Source organism: Aethina tumida, chromosome 5 (genome assembly GCF_024364675.1).
Source record: "Aethina tumida isolate Nest 87 chromosome 5, icAetTumi1.1, whole genome shotgun sequence".
Classification (NCBI taxonomy): domain Eukaryota; kingdom Metazoa; phylum Arthropoda; class Insecta; order Coleoptera; family Nitidulidae; genus Aethina; species Aethina tumida.
Genome location: NC_065439.1, coordinates 20,795,291 through 20,813,056, shown reverse-complemented (window position 1 = coordinate 20,813,056; position 17,766 = coordinate 20,795,291). Strand labels below are relative to the sequence as shown.

Here is a 17,766-nt window from a genome sequence, read left to right as displayed (position 1 = left end):
TTGGAATGTACATAGTTGAAATATTTAAGAAGGCGTCACATATCAAATCAAATTAGTTTGATTCTGAAATGATGTTTACAGTAGAGAGCTAATCACAGTTTCAGTATATCGTTTTAAACTACTATTGCAAAAATAAAACCTGACATTCAGTCCATGTATTTGTTCAAAGTCAATATTATACTTCAAATACACCTTCAAATGTCATCTTAGTCTTTAAATATAATATAAAATAATTAAGTACTCAAAACTAAACTAATTAAATAAATAAGAAACTTTTCCCATTGAAAGCATTAAATTTCATTAGAATTACTGTTAATTCACTAATATTCTAATTTGGATCTTATATAACACTTAGAGATTATCATGAATAGCTTGACAAATTATGCGGAATTAGGCTGTGAGTCTAACCTGAAATATAAATTAATAAGTTTTGTGTAAGATCTTAAAAATAGATTAAAATAAGTACCTTCCACCCTTGGCATCTTTCTCAGGCTTAGCACTCTCACTCTGCATCCCCTTAGGAGACTTACCAGGCCGTCTTTGGCTCAACAGAGACGGAGTCCAACTGAAACCTTTAAAAAAGATTCATATAACATAAAATAAAATTACCGTTTTGCTACCTGTAGACGAAGACGGTTGTACGCTGTCGATGTTGTCGCTCAATGGAGGAGGTGATGAAGGTTGTAGCAAGGGTAGCGCAAAAACGGGTGAAGTTTGAGTGGTAGACTGACTCTGCGAAGATCTGCGCTTATCTTTAGGACAATCCTTTTTGCGATTCTGGTCATGTTCCGGATAACAGTTTATAGACCTTAAGAATGACTCCAATGGCCCCATCACAGATTCCTACAAAAAACAAGATTAAGTATTTACAAAGTTAATTGATAATAGAACTTACTTTTGTATTTTGGCTCAATGGCACAGTTTCAGACCACCCACCAGCAGTGCTTGAGGTACTGGGCGTAACTTGATCTGTTGTTCCCTTAAAACGATGCTTGAGTTTCTTTTTGTTTTCTAGAGAGACGGCGCTGGCGTCTGCGTCAAATAAATAATGTTAATCGAAAACTTTACAAGAAATTCTGAGTAATACCTTCAGACTTTGGCACATGTGATTCGGCAACGTCTTTAATGGGTACGTTGGAGAATACGGAGTTTCCGAACTGGTTAGGATGAAACTTCAATTGCTTGAGCCTCTCCTCGAATGTTCTCGGCAAAGCGGTGGCGCCTTGCGTGTTCAAACCAGGACTGGACTCGCGCAGCATTAAACGTTGGGCCATCGAGAACTCTGCATACTCCACGTCGTTCTCTCCTTTAAAATAAAAAGAATTAACTTATGTATTAGGTAGTTGATTAATTTATTACCAGACATTGTCTCCAAGTCAACATCGTTTTCGTCGTTGGAGATTTCACCACCTGCGTGAGTCAAATTAGCAGCTTCTGGCTCAAAGTCATTCTCAGGCTCGCTCATTTCCTAGAAACACAAAACACAAGTTCAAATACCAATATTAGTGACAATTTTCCTGTAACTAACACTCTCACTGCTGCTGTTGCTCAAGGCCCAGGACATGTTGAACAAGTTTGGTGAGCTCATAGACACACCAAGACCGAGCATGGGCCTTGGAGTATCCTGACTTCTGTTTAAATTGTTGGTCTCCTCTGAAGCTTTCTTCAACGGCGACGGCTGCATTGATGCCAACGAAGTCGTACTTGCCGCATCTGACTGTGACGTTGAGGAACTGCAGGCGCAGTCCTGCGATTTTTGGGCCTCCAGCCTGAAATTATTATGAAAATGGTAATACTAATCTGATTTTTTTTTAATTTACTTACGTCGCACTCTTTAGAGACAGCAAACTTTTGTTACACAAGTTCAAGTCTCCAGAAACGGAGTAACCTTTCTCCGGCAAGTTTCTTTGCGAACTAGAAGCCGCCGCTTGGTCCCCTGCATCAGTATTAGAGAGCGTCATATTGTAGAGACTCTTCACCAACGCCACCCCTCCCATATCCAACGACTGACCGTTGCCCAAAGTGGCGGCGACCGCGTTCCGTGATATCTCCGCCGCCAGTCTTTCCTTCGACTCGTTAATTTGGGAAATGTATTGGTTTTGGACAGTCTGCAGCTGGTTTATGTACCACTGTTGATCGCGGCAGCGCTGGTAAAACGTAGGGGCGCGTACTTGGAACCTGAGTACTAGGGTGTCCAACGCCACATTCAAGTATCCCTCGCTGGCGAGCAGGTCCAACCGGAAGAACCTGTTGTAGCCCCAACATTCGCCCACCTCGAAGTCGGACGCAAACTCCCTTACGATGTTCTTGGACGAGTCCCTGCTCGCTTGGTGTATCATCTCAACGCGGTACTCGTACCTGAATTACCAAATTTTAGCTTTATTTAATCAGTGGAATGGTAATTGAAACCATACTTTGATGTTTCCGGATATCCGGCACTCAGTTCCAGAAACACGGACAAGTAGTTTCCTCGGACAACGCCGTTGCCGTCGGGATAGACCTTCAGTCGCCAACAAAGGCCATTGCAGTGCATGGGAGTGGAATAAACGGGGTCCGCCTTTCTTTGAAGTTGGGAGAAACAGTGCATCACAAACGTGCTGCTGTTGTACGCCGGGACTATTTCGCTAAAATTAATCAATAAATAAATACCAAGAACATTAAACAATGGATGAAATTAAAATTTCACATATATGTAAGTGCAAGGTCGTCCAATGATACAATGAAAATTATTGAATCCTTGACTGGTTGATATTTTACCTTAAGTGGCAAGTTTTTAATAGGCTTTCCATATTCGATAATCGAGTTCCGCGTTCCTTGTAATCAATTTTGTAATCCATTCATATGCTAAATCATATTTCTCAGAAGTGTTTATTTAAACGTCGCATTTATATAGATAAATAAATAATATTTACCTATGAAAATCTGCAGGAACTGGCGCAGTTACGAAACTGGTCATTGGCTTCTTACGGATTGCGTGAATCATCCTTGACAATTCGCTACTCTTTGAAATCAGTTCTGAGCGAGTACAAGTATGCATCTGATGCTCAATCTCATGAAGGAGATGTTCTAATTGTTCAGTTTCCTGAATACAGCAACTATTATAACAAGCACATGAAGAAATATATAAAATGCGTTTACCTGTGTCAGAGAATCCTTCTGACCCATCAGTGTTAGTAATTTAGTCTTTAGTTGTGAATCCAGTCTGGCAATCATCAATTCCACTGCGTTTCTAATCTCGCGAACACGTTCGTCCTTTGCTGACCTCACAGACTCAACATTCCTTTCCTTAAAACAGCCCCAATGAAAGTCATGTATAAAAAATTTTACTGATTACTTACAACTTCCTGTACAATACTGATCAATTCCATAAGTCTTCTCCTTAATTGGGCCACTTCATCCTTAATCTGACTGACATGTTGCTCATACACTTCATCCAGAGGTTTGAATGTGTGGCCAGAGTGGGTGCCACCCCACAAAGCACATTGATGGCAGATGCAGCAACGACATGTCCAACAGTACACTGACAGTTTCTCTAGATGAGAAATGCACCTGTACACATTAACAAAGTATATTAGCATGAAATGGTATTTTTCAGGTTTTGATAATTTTTTAGAAAACTTACTTGTCCCTGTCATTCTCATCAGTCCTGCTCCCATTCAAGCTGACAGCCTGCAAAGTGTCCAACTGCTGAGTAACCTCCTCAACCCATCTGCAATTGACCAGCTCATGAAGGTGCAAGGAAGCCCGACAATGTGGGCACTGCGACCGTTGTTCAGTCAACCACCTCCTGATGCACACATAGCAGCAAAGTTTGGAGCAATGAGGGCACAAGTGAGCATCCCTGAGTTTTTCCATGCAAATGAAGCATCTGAAGACCTCAGCCAATGACTGGAAATTACAAATCGTTAGTTTAGGGCTGATTAGATGTTGTTTTAATTGATCAATTACCTCAACGGTGGGGTCGTCATTTTTAGATCCGGGCTTGTTTCTTGAAGCCATTTTGACTGAAAACCTGCCGCACACTGCGATGTTTTTACTCGATATGACTCATTGCGACTGGTCTTCCTCTGGTTGGGTTCTGGTTGTTTATATGGTCCGCAAACAAAGGATTTATAAACAACAGTTATATTTGCAAATCTTTTGTTGACTCGTTTTACAGCTGTCAAATATTGTTTACTGTCATATCCATATGATTCGGCAAAAGTTGGTATCTGTTGAAATGTAATGAGGATATTGACGGAAAGATGGCGACATTTCTGTTGAAAATTTACCGACAAGTTTTTACAGGGTTTTCAATATTCTATAAATTTTTATATTAGTGAATGTCAGATATTTTCTTTTTTTCAAAGTGTAATTTTTTTTACAATATATTTGTTAAATTAAAATGGGTAAGCACGAAATAAATTCTTAAATGAACCGTAATAAGAATTTTTTAATACTGTTTACACCTAATTCTCTTTTATACGAATTATTTGGGAACGTGTCTATTGCGTAAAAAGAGAATTAGGTGTATAAGTAAAAGAAAAATTCAGAAATTACCGGACAGATTAAACTTCCAAATAATTTTATTAAAATATGAAATGTCACATTGTTTTTTATTTTACTCATCTGTTTATAAGTAATAAAATGCATCCTCACCATTGATATCAAATTTTTAATTTAAAACTGTTATTTCTTGTTAGCATGTGCATTTAAAACTTTATTTTAATAATTCCACATTTATTGTTCTATATGTTTTCAGTTGTTAACCTTATTTTTAACAACCTGATATCAATTTTAAATAAAACATCAAGCAGTTAGTCTAATTTATTAAAAATATGAATGTAATACAAACACATAGAAATAATTGCTTTAACGTCTCTTGGCATAAGAAATGGGTCTCTTGAAGAGCAGAATATGCGGCTCCGGATTGTGGATCATATAATGTTGCCATCCCTTGCTCTGTTGGATGCCAAGATCGCGCCACTCGTCCTCGGTCATCAGATGGGATTTGGGGACCATTTTCGCCAGTTCTGTGGGCAGTATCACGTGCCTGTACTCGTACTCATCGTCGCAGTACTTCTCCGAGTACATGATTTTAGCCCGCAGTTCTTGTATGCGTTCCATAGTGTTGGGGTAGTCCCTTGACAACACTGAAGAGATCTACCCGTTTGAAAAACTAGTTTTTCTACTGATTTATAGGTTTATTGATGCGTATTGCTTTGGTCAATGTGATTTGACGTTTTCTAGATTTTGCGATATAGATATCTGCCAAAGATGAGTTTGCGCAATTTATTTGGTTTTAAGGCTTTACCATAGATAGCGCAAGTATGCAACACAAAGAAATACTAAGCACGACATAAATTATTTGAAACTAATTGATAAGATGAGCCACTTTTAAGAGTGCATAATATTAATTTCCCAAATTAAAAAGATTTAAAAATATTTTCAGTATGTTTTGTTTTGACCAGTAATATTATTTAAATATTACAGTATTTAAATTTATTTTACTTTTGAATTTAATAGAATAAAAATAAGCAACAATCCATCACTTGTAAAATTTTCCCCTTTCGTAGTTTTGAACATATTACAATTTTTGGAATATGAGTCATTAAAAACAAAAATGTAGCAGTTAATATTGTTTTTCTTTTTAATTTTTAATTAACTTTCCAAGGAATCTTATGTTAATTTTATTACAGGGTTAAATGTTCTGATGTTGCAATTTTGTTTAATTTATGCAAGATATTACATTATTTATTGAAATTTATTTTGATAATATATATGTTATGTTTAATGCCATTGGTAATCCGATTTTTGGAATAATTCAACTTCAAGTAGATTTTTTGAATACTTATTTTGATAAAATATTAAGTTTAATCTGTATTTTGTTTAAAACAATTTTATTATCTCAATTCTTAATGTTTTAAATATCTATTTTTCTTTTTGTATTCAATTAACAATTCTTGAATTTGATTAAATAAATAAAATTGACAAAGGATCAAGGTTCAAATTACCAATAAACTATATTTTTGACCTTGAATTCTATTAATAAATGCATTTAAAAACCGGTTAATTTCAATGCGTTTAAAGTACACACTCTCCATTATGTCTACCAAACAATGACTAGCAAATGTAAAGTAAATAAAACAAACCTATGATGAACATATGTATTATAATACTTTTTTATTCAAAAAATATTCCTTCACCTTATCTGTAAAATAGATAATATGAAAAATTCAGTCACAAAAATACGTATTTGATACATTTCACGTAAATGCAGAACACAAAAAATCATAGTTTAGAATTCAGTCAGATTGAAACTCTTTTCTTAAGGTTTTCAGCCAGTTTATCCATAAATTCAAAGGTCTCCAAATAGTCAGACCTCTTCACGTTGTTCATACCCTTAATACAAATCGCCAAATCCTTAGTCATGAATCCAGACTCAATGGTATCAATGCAAACTTCTTCCAGAGTCTTAGCGAATTTCTCCAGTTCCTTATTGTTATCCAACTTCGCCCTGTGTTCTAAGCCTCTGGTCCAGGCGAAAATCGATGCGATGGGATTAGTTGAAGTCTCCTGTCCTTTCTGGTATTGTCTGTAGTGCCGAGTCACAGTGCCGTGAGCAGCCTCAGATTCTACAGTTTTACCATCAGGGCAGATCAACACTGAGGTCATCAATCCCAATGATCCATATCCCTGAGCTACTGAGTCGGATTGCACGTCACCGTCGTAGTTTTTGCATGCCCATACGAAGCCTCCTTCAGATTTCATGGCATAGGCCACCATATCATCAATGAGTCTGTGCTCATACCAGATTTTCTTGGCCTCATATTGGGGTTTATATTGTGTGTCGTAGATGTTCTGGAAAATGTCCTTGAATCTGCCGTCGTATTTCTTCAGAATTGTGTTTTTGGTGGACAAATATAACGGGTATCCCCTATCCAAGGCATATTTGAAACAACAGTGAGCGAAGTCTGTGATGGATTCATCTGTGTTGAACATTCCAAGGGCCACACCAGCTCCCTTGTAATCATGTACAGTATGTTTGATAGTTTCTCCTGATTTAGACGTGAAGATCAGCTCCAGTTTGCCCTCACCAGGCACCACAAAATCTGTGGCTTTGTATTGGTCAGCATGGGCATGACGACCAATAATGATAGGCTGGTTCCAACCACTCACCAACCTGGGGATGTTCTTGCAAATAATGGCCTCCCTGAATACAGTTCCTCCAAGAATATTTCTGATGGTACCATTAGGTGATTTCCACATTTCCTTCAATTTGAACTCTTCCACTCGTTTCTCATCGGGTGTTATGGTGGCACACTTAATTCCAACGTTGTATTTTTTAACGGCGTTGGCACAATCGATGGTTACCTGATCGTTGGTTTTGTCGCGGTTCTCGATGCCCAAATCGTAGACGTGCAGTTCGATGTCGAGGAACGGCAGAATGAGTTTTTCTTTGATGGAATCCCAGATGATCCTGGTCATTTCATCGCCCAGGATGTCAACGACCGGTCCAGCCTTGATTTTGCCCATTTTCTAATCAAAACAAATAATACTGAGTTACAATTAATGTTATGTAACTACCGTTAACTGGTACCTTATCAAGTTAATCCAAACACGCACAACACTGAAGATAAAAATAGACTGCTTCGGCAAGAGATCACTTTCTCACTCGCGAACTGAATTGTTTATAACAATTTTTAGACGGGGAGCGGTTTTTAATGAGACACGATGAATATGCGGCGACGTGTCCACTTCTGTCTCACTCTTTAGAGAAGGGCGAGAATGTTTGTGATCATACCACTCGACTTATCGAATCAATATCTAAAAACATTGGTTTGCGGTGTCATAGGAATTGTCGGTTGTAATGCAAAGGTCAATAAAACACTAATTTTTAAAATTAATTTTTATTTATTTTTAGTAGTTTTGTATCTGTCAAATGTGGTTATGAAACAGCTGTTCTTTTGACACATGTCAGCTGATTCCGTAAATTAAAATATTTTTTGAATAAACTTATAAAAATTATTCGTATTCTTACTTAAAATATAGAATGGCACATTAAAGTGAAACATTTTGTTATAAATCTTAAAAGGAACAACAATTTTTTTAATGAATTGCAAATATAATGACTAAACGATAATCTATAAACAAACATCATGTTTGAATTTTTTTTTCCAAAAATTTGAGAGATTTAACTAATATGATCTAAGACCACCAATTTTGATGCAGAAAACTTCTTTCTTGTCATACACGTCATCCTACAAAGAGCCATTATCATTATTCCCAAATTATATACTGGGTGTTCGTTAATTATGTTTAATATTATGCATCTTAAAACATAGCATAATTAAACTGAATATTAAAAATTCTTTCGATTGACATAATAAGCATTTATTATACGTAAAATTAACATTAACAAAGAATTTACCAAAAATGTAAAAATAACGTTCAATTTCATGTTTACTGATAGTTGTGTGACATTTGTTTTGTATCGATCGATTTAATATTTAACATGATAACAGATTAATCTATATTACAATAATATTATTACTTGTGTAATATGGCAATAGTATAATAATTGTGAAATTATAATTCTTCGTGTTGACTATTCCATGAAAACATGATTTTGAAATAAGTAACAAAAATATTTAAAATATAAATAGAATACATTTAAACAAGCACAATATTTTAATATAATGACATTTATTAACAACGTATCAAATATTTTTATATAAAATTTACATGTCATGGAGCACATAATTTAAATAATAATTTTAATCTCAATAACAAAATATATAGAGATTATGTTATATGTTTATTAACTAAAAATTACATAAAAAGATAAGGCAGATGGATTTGCCAGAATCTCCACTCAAAGTTCAAGGTTCAATAGAAAAAAAAATCTGATTATATTTACTAAGAATTCATGTTAATTTCTAAGAAATCAATAATTAAAAAAACATTCGTTACAAATTATTGGCCAGTCATTAACGATGTTTATTCTTTTTTATCTCTGTTAGCTACTTTGATAATTTCATCAACTTGGAATTATTTTTGTTTTTTCCTTAATGCTCTATATCAAACGTTGGTCAAGTTTTCCAACTGTTTGTGTTTATAATATGTGTTGTTGTTGAATACTTATGTTATTTGGTACAACTTATTGTTATTATTGTAGTTTTATTATCAGAAATCTCATCTATACAACGAAAACAAAACATAAAAACAGTTTTGTCATCATTTCACTTTGTAATAAGTTGATAATTATAGAATTCATCGCACTATTACGACAGCAGAGTTAATTCATTAATCATTGAAAACCATGTGCATATGGGCTTATAAGTTATATATCTTTAAAAAATAAAGAAATCTTAGCACGCGTTTTGTGTACTAATTTTGTTATTTATATATTAATTATTTTAACATGCATTTTTTAATATTTGTTAAAAAAGATCTTGAAATATTTTTTAAAGTGATGCTAATTTGCATAACATAATTACATAAAATTATTTGAAATTCTATAAATCTTAAATCAATATTTAGTTACATTTAAATGTTGTATATATGCAATACCGAATACTCTTCTTTGATGAAATGGTTGTCTATGTTATAGTACTGTTATATTAATAAATAAAATATTAATATATATTTTAATGACAAATAAATAATAAAGTAACATAATCTATTGGTATAAAAGTATTTATTACATTTTTTAGTTTTCAAATATGAATTTTTAAAATTTAAAAACTATATGATAAATATTGAAATTGAAATAATTATTCTGTTATAATTATAATTTATTTTCTTGTATTTGTTATAGTTTCTTAATTCTTAATTATTGTTATATCTTCAATTTTCTATATTTAAATAAAACTAACAAATTTCTCAAATTTATTATAATATTAATATTAAAATTATAATAAATTAATTTATAATTACTTTACTAATTTATTACTAAGTCATTAAAATACAAATTTATCGTAGTAAATTATATTTTTATCTTCAAGTATTGGTTATAGCTTCTCAATTTTTAAATTTAATGTACTTTTTTTAATCTTAAAATTATAATAAATATATTATATATAATCATTAAAATAAAAATAAAAATAGTAAATTATTGCTTTCTAAATATTTTTTAAAAGAAATGACAATTTATTTTCCAGTATTTACTGTAGTTTTTCAATTTTAAAATTTAACATATTTTAGAATTTTAAAACTTAATTAAATTAAATTTAAATTTCACAAATTAAAAATAATTATTATAAGAATGTTACATTTAATTTTTAAATTAGTTTATTGTTTTGTTAAGATCGCCATCCAATGTGTGAATTAAATCATTAAAATACTAATTACATACTGTATATTAAACCTCGTAAATTATATTTTTATATATTTTTTCCATTAATATAGATATTTTCTAATAACGAAACATTATTATCAAAAAAGTACGTTTTTAACTAGTTGTTTTAAAAATATCTATACTGATTAGTTTTATCAATAAAAATTGTCATAAGTTCAATTCTTAGTTTAAATAAAAATATATTATCAAAAGTGGGTAAATTCATTTCAAATTTATTCAAATTAATATTTGATAATTTTAAATATAAATAGCAAATTAAATAATTTGTTACACAATTTATGTTGTATTTCATCAGAATATCCATGGTCAAGACCATATGTATGAAATTCGTAGAATACGATCCACGAAGCGCACCCACATTAATCAATATATTTCGTTTATATTAATTACTTAACATCTCCTTTTGGCACCCCCAGGTGCACGTCAAAACATATGAAATCACAGGAAAAACGTGTCTATAGTTTATTTATACATTTTGGCGACGAACAAATATATTAAATGCCTAAACCGAATTTCGCTCGAAATAATTCGCACGTGTCGCATGACGCAACACGCGAGCTGCGCGATAAAAGCGAATCATTAAACCAATGTCTGTAAAAAGATTAAATGCTAGTCCAAGGTTTCGAAATTGGCATGCGAATCGAAATGAGGGGGTTTAGTTTTTGTTGTGGCGAAAACGACGCGCACACATTCATCCCGTCGGCCGCAAAGACTTCGGTCTATGTTCAATCGGAAAAAGTGATTGTCCACGACGATCAACAATTGTGTACGCTGCAATTATTGTTGTTGAGTGAGTTCGGTGAATCAGATCTTGAATTATGTCGGTTTTCTCACGGTTCGTCGCTTTCACCAATCGCCATCCGATTGTTAGGGGAATGATTTCGTATGGCACCATATGGCCGACATCGGCGATCATTCAACAAACCATCGCCGGCAAGACATGGGAAAATTACGATTGGATGCAGGCACTCCGATTTTCTTTGTACGGTGGACTTTTCACCGCGCCCACGCTCTACGGATGGATCAGGATATCGACGTTGATTTGGCCAAATCAAAATTTAAAAACTGCCATAACAAAAGTATGTTTACGGAGATATTACATTTTTTTGTACTTTATCAAACAATTACTCTTATAGGCTGTGATAGAACAAATGACTTATGGTCCTGCGGCGTTAGCCTGTTTCTTCTTTGGAATGAGTCTTTTGGAGGGAAAAACTGTAGATGAGTCATACGAAGAGTTGTCTAAAAAATTTCTGCCTTCTTACAAGGTATTTATGTTATTTTAGGCATTAATTATTTTTGAGTCATTTACAATTATACAAGCCCATATTTATATTTGATGTAAAAATTAGCATTAATTTGTTGATTATAATATATTATCTCAATATTTATCAATCAATTAACTTACATTTAAACGGAAATATTCATGTTTTCATCGTGACCATGATAAGATTTGTTGAACTTTGCATACTGATTAGTAAGAATTCCCTCACATGTGTAATTTAATCTTAATTAAACACGAGTATTGATTCAGGTTGCGATATGTTTTTGGCCGTTCCTGCAAACGATAAACTTCTGCTATGTTCCGGAGAAGAATAGGGTGCCCTACGTGAGCATGTGTAGTTTGGTATGGTGCTGCTTCTTGGCCTATATGCACGAATTGAGAATCCGAAATAAGGAAATCGAAATAACGAAGCAGCGAGCGTTGCTCAGCAATTGACCATAGTGAAATTATTAGCTAATTATTAAAAATATAAAGCTGTTGTGATGTATGTACCATTTGATAGTCTATGGTATTTATATAATGTTGATCTGTGTTATTTTAATTTATTTAATTAGTTGTATATTTTTTAGATGTATTGAGAATTTCTTGTGATATAATGTACCTCAGAATTGGTATCTATTTTTGAAAATACACAAACAATCATTAAAGCAGTGTTTTTGTTATGTGATGAATCTATATTTATGTTTGAGTCATTACCTAAAAATATTAAGTTTTAAATTATTATATTAATTATCACGATATACAATAGTGGCCATTATTATGACAACATCTTAAAATGTTAAATATTTTTTAGATATAACTCTTTTACATAATTGAACCTCACCATAGGTATAAGAAGTTCTACCATAGACCACAGAGTTGCTATAATTTTGTCCATTGAAAACTAAAAGTACGCAATGCTTTTAAGAATAAAATTAGATCGTCCAGTCGAACAGTAAATACAACAATAATAGGAAACACAATAAACATTGTAGGTACTGGCATCCCATTCAAGTAGTACAGTTCATATTTATGATATATTCTAATAAGTATTAACTAACAGAGAATAAATATTTGTTTCATTCGATACCTGTTCTATTATACCGTACGAAAAATGCTCTTCGTGTCTGGATGTTGTAAGAGATGGATGCACGACAAAGAGAGAAAAGTTTTGCCCGGTAGTAAGAATCCCTACTCTCGGAGACAATGCGCCGTGCTGGTGCGCGCCGGCGCACAATGTAAATTAATCTTTGCGAATGCATTTAGTAACTCTCCGTATGCGTAGGGATGTAGTTCGAGTTTTTCGGATGCTCCATTTAAATTCCGTAACTTTGTATAATTTTCAATATGTAAAATGAAATATTTTTTGAGGGTATATCAAAAACAAAAATAAGTATTCTAAAAATAAACTACTTTTTTCAAAATAAAAATGTATCCCAAAAATTAAATAAAATATACTAAAAACAACGTCTGCGGAGACGAACCGCATGCTAAACGCAGCAAAACCAAATGATCCCCTCCAGTCAGTTCGGCCCGCCCACATAATTGCATGTATATCTTTCCTTTTTGTTTACAAAGGGGTATTGATGTTCCGTCTCAATATGCGAGTAGACACGCTCATCATTTTTGATACGGTATATTAAGATTGGGTAATGTTGTGTTTGCGGTTGATAAGTATGAACCTATGCAGAACGTACGTCGCTATCTGACCGCTTTACTTCTAATTTGCGGGCGGTGTTGCCAATTTGTGTTATAAGTCGTATTTGGAGAAATTATAATTTATTTTTATTTGACATTATATCATGCCTTTGTTGTGGCAAATAATACGAAAGAAATGAAACGAAACAATAAATACGGAATTAAAATTTATTGTAAGAGAGGATATTGTTTGTCTAATGCACTTAAGTATGGCATTGAAATGGTCCCCGTTTCGGAATTTATTTCTCCAAATAAATTCATGCATATATGAGAGAAATAAATCTTCTGTAGTTCCAAATTGGTGACGAAGTTTCCTTTTGCATCGCATCCACATGTTCTCAACATTTTGAGTGTGAACCATATTATTTTCAAGATGAACGAAATTTTGCTGTAAATATTTTCAAAAAAAAAAAAAAAAAAAGAAATGGAAACCTAATGTAACCTAACCTGACCTGTTTTTCATCAGTTTCAGTTCATCAAAAATAGAATATAAAAAAATTGTCAATAATGTAATTTGTCAATTTTTGTTGAATTTTTGAAAATTTTGTAATTTTTATTAAATTTAATATTGACAATTTTTTTTTTATGAACTTTCTGAAAAAATGTAGGTCAGGTTAGGTTATATTAGGTTTTTATTTATTTTTTTTTTTTTTTGAATATATTCAATTTCTGTTGAACTTATTGAGAAAAATAGGAACACAATATAAAAAAAATTGTTCATAAAAATTTCAATGAAAAATCCCATTAGTCAATATTTTTCAACTAAATCTTAATTTTTTACTTGTTGAAAAGATACTCTTCGGCGCGAGTACAATATTTTGAAAAAAATAATAGGAAGAATGTCTTTCTTTCTATTTTTTACAGCCAAAATTAGGAGCTACGAGTCTAAACAATTAACAAAAGTTTTATATGAAACATAAAAGTAAAGCTAAACATTACATATAATCTACAATTTGAAAAAAAAGTATACTAACCTAAATAATAATTAAATATACAATAAGTATTTAATTATTTAGGTATTATTAAAAGATGCTGTGATTAAAGAAAAACTAGTTAGGAATTTTATATAAAATTTGGTACTTCATTTGAGACTCCAATTACCTCAAAAGATAACTTGTTTAAAATTTAAGAACGAAATAACAATGCTGAAAATAAACAAATAATAATAAGTACATTTTAATAGAATAGACATATGAAAATACCATTAACAAATAAAACTATGTAAAAATACAAATACACAAAACGAGGCACAAGACACAAAAGCGCAAAGACTAATAAGAAAATAATGAAATGAAATGTGAATGGCAACACAGCGTATGAAGCTCACGCCGGTTGTCGGTGACGTACGTTGGGGATATACCCATACTTATCAACCGCAAACACAACATTACCTAAGATTGTATTATTGTACAAGATATTACATTTATTAAATTAAAAAAATTGAAAAATTATAAATTTGTTCTATGGGTTGCCTATAATAATTTATATAGAAAAAAGAAGTACAGAAAATAAAATTACCTGCATCAAATGTTAGATCACTACAAAAGTTATCACAGGAAGATTCTTGAAAAAATATTGTTTATGAAAGGTTAAATGTCGTCTATTAAAATTGTCAACAAAACAGTATCTTAACCTATAATTTTTTAACACAATTTTAAACAATGATGAAATTTATCGTCAAAAATGTCTGAATCTTCACTCTTAATCCACGAACAATATGGATCTAACGGGGAAATATTTTATTACCGACGTCAAGGTAATAAAAACACTAACATGAACCACCAAGTCAACATCTTGTAATTTGCAGGACCCAATCAAATTACTAGACAACGATCAAGGGGCATTTTAACCAATTATTTCTACAATATAATCACCTTTTTCAAGCAAATTTTTCTGCCTCACGGTTACCCCACAAGTGTCAGTGATGACTATTTTGACTATCAGCTATGGGATACAATTCAGGCTTTCTGCAGCACTTTAACAGGTGCGTTTACAACAAGAGCAATATTAAAGGGTATGGGCTTTGGAAACGCGCAAGCAACCGCACTGTCTGCCACTGTAACTTGGATTTTGAAAGATGGAGCTGGGATGGTTGGAAGGATTTTCTTTGCATGGTGGAAAGGGTGAGTTTAAAAAGGTGCACAATTGATAAACAAATTATATAAATTCTTTCTTAGATGTTACCTAGATTATGATTGTAAGAAGTGGAGATTCTTTGCAGACATCATAAATGATTTGGCCATGGCAATAGAATTATGTTTGCCATACTTTAAAAATTTCAGCATGCCAATTTTGTGTGTCTCTTCAATTCTCAAATCTATGGTATGTATAGAAACATAAATAATATTTAAGATGCATTAATATATTAGAGTTTTTCAGGTTGGTGTGGCTGGAGGTGCAACAAGAGCATCAATTACTCAGCATCAAGCTATTAATGAAAATATGGCTGAGATATCTGCTATTGATGGAAATCAGGAGACTGTGGTAAATTTAATAGCCAGTTTGCTGAGTATAATGATACTTAGCTATGTTAATGATGCACAGTAAGTTAGTAAAAGCCTTATTAGTTTGTATTTAATGAAATTTTTTTAGGGTGGAAATGGCAATTGTTATTGCACTGATTCTAATGCATTTATTCTCAAATTACAAAGCTGTGGAATCTTTGATTTTCAAAAAGTTTAACAGGCAAAGACTGGCTATTTTGCTCAAGAATTACTATCATGTAGGGGTACTTTTAAGTCCCAAATCAGTCAATTCTGTGGAATCAGTAGTGTTAGGCTGGGGAATGAATGGTCAGTATAACATTACCATTTAGAATTACATAATTATGAATGTACTTTAGACACAAACCTGTGTGGATTTAAAATAAAGATGGGAGAGTCCATAAAAAAAGTTGGAGAGTCATATGGAGCTGAAGATTTTAGTAAATTGCTCAATAATTATGCAGATAAACCTTATCTTATTATACCAGATGTTAAAAAGGGTTACATCCATGTATCATTTGAAAAGACTGAAAATTCAAGAACTGTTATAGAGGCATATTTTTATGCCACAACATTGGCCTTGGCTTTGTGCATGTATTTTGATCAAGGACTGGTATGTTTTATAATATACTGGTACATTTGTTTTTTAAATAAAACTGTTTTAGGAGATAAATCCCAAAAGACATCTGCATCAAAGCACAACAGTGTCAAGGCTTTCATCATTTATGAAAAACTACCAGAGATTAAATCATGTTCATAAAATCCCTGTAACATTTTATTCCCACTTTTCAGACTTTGTCAATGCTGAAATAAATATGTTTTTCACTATTTTAGAACTAAAAGGTTTGTACCAATTATGTAAACTTGAAATATATAATTATAATTTTGTATTTTAGAGTGGGATTTGTCTTCACATGATATTAATGTTGGTGATTGGAGGGCAAATTGGAAGACATACTTAAAAAAACTGAATTAACATCAAAGCCATCCAGTTATTTTATAAAAATTTTACATGAAACAATATACATATTATACAATATTAAATTTATTTTATTATATAAAAATAGATTATTATGAATTGGGAACTGTATCATCCTTGGAACCAGTTTGAGATAAATGTTTAACCAAATCCACCCAATTCCATCCTCTGGGTTTTTCTCCTTTAGCATCTGTTCTATTCCAGGCTCGCCGTTTTTGCGCTTTTGTGAGTTGTTCCTTCTTTTCCTTTTTTATTGTCTCCTACAAACAAAATGTCAGATCATATTATAGTTAATTGTAATAATTACTTGTGGATTATTAGGATCTGAAATACATAGTTTATCAACATCTGGAGTTTCTTCATGTTCTGGTTGCTCTTTTATCAGTTCATCAAACATTTCTTTGACAAATTCAAATAGTGAATAGGTCATAGACATTCCTAAGTATTGTTCTGCTTCAGTTTTCACCAAATCCACCACTTTTTCTTTAAGTGGTTGGACACTAAAAAGTGTTATTATTAATTGGGGTAAACGTGGTTAAAATTGAATATACATGTGCTTATTGTAAAAAGTGTCCATGTTAATTATTGGTAATTCAGTCGGATATGTTTCTATCCACTTAATTTCAATCAAAAATGACTTCAACGTATCCGATTCACCATACTAAAATAAGACCAAATTTATTAAAATAGTTGCAAAATTCTTTTAATTACCTTGTATTGAAAAGTGGTGGGATTAATTTGTTTAAAATTTTCATCTCCATCGTAAATTGAAGACAAAACTTCTCGCTCTTCTTCTTGGAGCTCCAAATCCGACATTATGTTTGTTTTTAAATGCTAGAAACATTCGACATATTTTTAGGTTAGAAATTAGCTGTCATTTCATTAAATAAAATTTTCAAGCAACGTGTGCCAAAATAAACTACCTCAAATTCCAATAGTTTTAATTATTAAAACACTTGCAATTCGAGTCTTGAAAATAATTTAGAAAATCTTAAATTAATTT

The 17,766-nt window shown here is 32.3% G+C and overlaps 6 protein-coding genes across 6 annotated transcripts; 2 read left to right on the top strand and 4 right to left on the bottom strand.

The window, feature by feature from the left end:
• Positions 1-199: 199 nt before the first annotated feature.
• LOC109603533 (E3 ubiquitin-protein ligase TRIM37) lies at positions 200-4,160 on the bottom strand. Its single transcript, XM_020020034.2, has 14 exons — positions 3,949-4,160; positions 3,623-3,888; positions 3,339-3,549; positions 3,139-3,285; positions 2,913-3,082; positions 2,415-2,624; positions 1,825-2,358; positions 1,529-1,769; positions 1,360-1,468; positions 1,088-1,306; positions 896-1,032; positions 621-843; positions 467-572; positions 200-408 (listed from the first exon to the last, which is right to left on the bottom strand). Exons 1-14 carry the CDS (start codon positions 3,997-3,999, stop codon positions 381-383), a joined length of 2,652 nt encoding a protein of 883 aa, XP_019875593.1. The 5' UTR covers positions 4,000-4,160; the 3' UTR covers positions 200-380.
• A 638-nt stretch (positions 4,161-4,798) lies between these two features.
• Positions 4,799-5,299, bottom strand: LOC109603535 (cyclin-dependent kinases regulatory subunit-like). Its single transcript, XM_020020037.2, has one exon. It carries the CDS (start codon positions 5,104-5,106, stop codon positions 4,852-4,854), a length of 255 nt encoding a protein of 84 aa, XP_019875596.1. The 5' UTR covers positions 5,107-5,299; the 3' UTR covers positions 4,799-4,851.
• Positions 5,300-6,134: 835 nt separating this feature from the next.
• LOC109603534 (isocitrate dehydrogenase [NADP] cytoplasmic) lies at positions 6,135-7,744 on the bottom strand. Its single transcript, XM_020020035.2, has 2 exons — positions 7,580-7,744; positions 6,135-7,518 (listed from the first exon to the last, which is right to left on the bottom strand). The coding sequence occupies exon 2, from the start codon at positions 7,513-7,515 to the stop codon at positions 6,289-6,291; it is 1,227 nt and encodes a 408-aa protein (XP_019875594.1). The 5' UTR covers positions 7,516-7,518; positions 7,580-7,744; the 3' UTR covers positions 6,135-6,288.
• Positions 7,745-10,964: 3,220 nt separating this feature from the next.
• Positions 10,965-12,271, top strand: LOC109603530 (mpv17-like protein). Its single transcript, XM_020020032.2, has 3 exons — positions 10,965-11,418; positions 11,476-11,607; positions 11,874-12,271. The coding sequence occupies exons 1-3, from the start codon at positions 11,158-11,160 to the stop codon at positions 12,057-12,059; spliced, it is 579 nt and encodes a 192-aa protein (XP_019875591.1). The 5' UTR covers positions 10,965-11,157; the 3' UTR covers positions 12,060-12,271.
• Positions 12,272-14,833: 2,562 nt separating this feature from the next.
• On the top strand, positions 14,834-16,828 carry LOC109603526 (RUS family member 1). Its single transcript, XM_020020026.2, has 8 exons — positions 14,834-15,057; positions 15,109-15,424; positions 15,479-15,623; positions 15,681-15,844; positions 15,894-16,093; positions 16,144-16,397; positions 16,450-16,627; positions 16,681-16,828. The coding sequence occupies exons 1-8, from the start codon at positions 14,985-14,987 to the stop codon at positions 16,758-16,760; spliced, it is 1,410 nt and encodes a 469-aa protein (XP_019875585.2). The 5' UTR covers positions 14,834-14,984; the 3' UTR covers positions 16,761-16,828.
• On the bottom strand, positions 16,757-17,633 carry LOC109603527 (RWD domain-containing protein 4). Its single transcript, XM_020020027.2, has 4 exons — positions 17,475-17,633; positions 17,315-17,424; positions 17,071-17,263; positions 16,757-17,023 (listed from the first exon to the last, which is right to left on the bottom strand). Exons 1-4 carry the CDS (start codon positions 17,577-17,579, stop codon positions 16,856-16,858), a joined length of 576 nt encoding a protein of 191 aa, XP_019875586.2. The 5' UTR covers positions 17,580-17,633; the 3' UTR covers positions 16,757-16,855.
• Between the last annotated feature and the right edge of the window lie 133 nt (positions 17,634-17,766).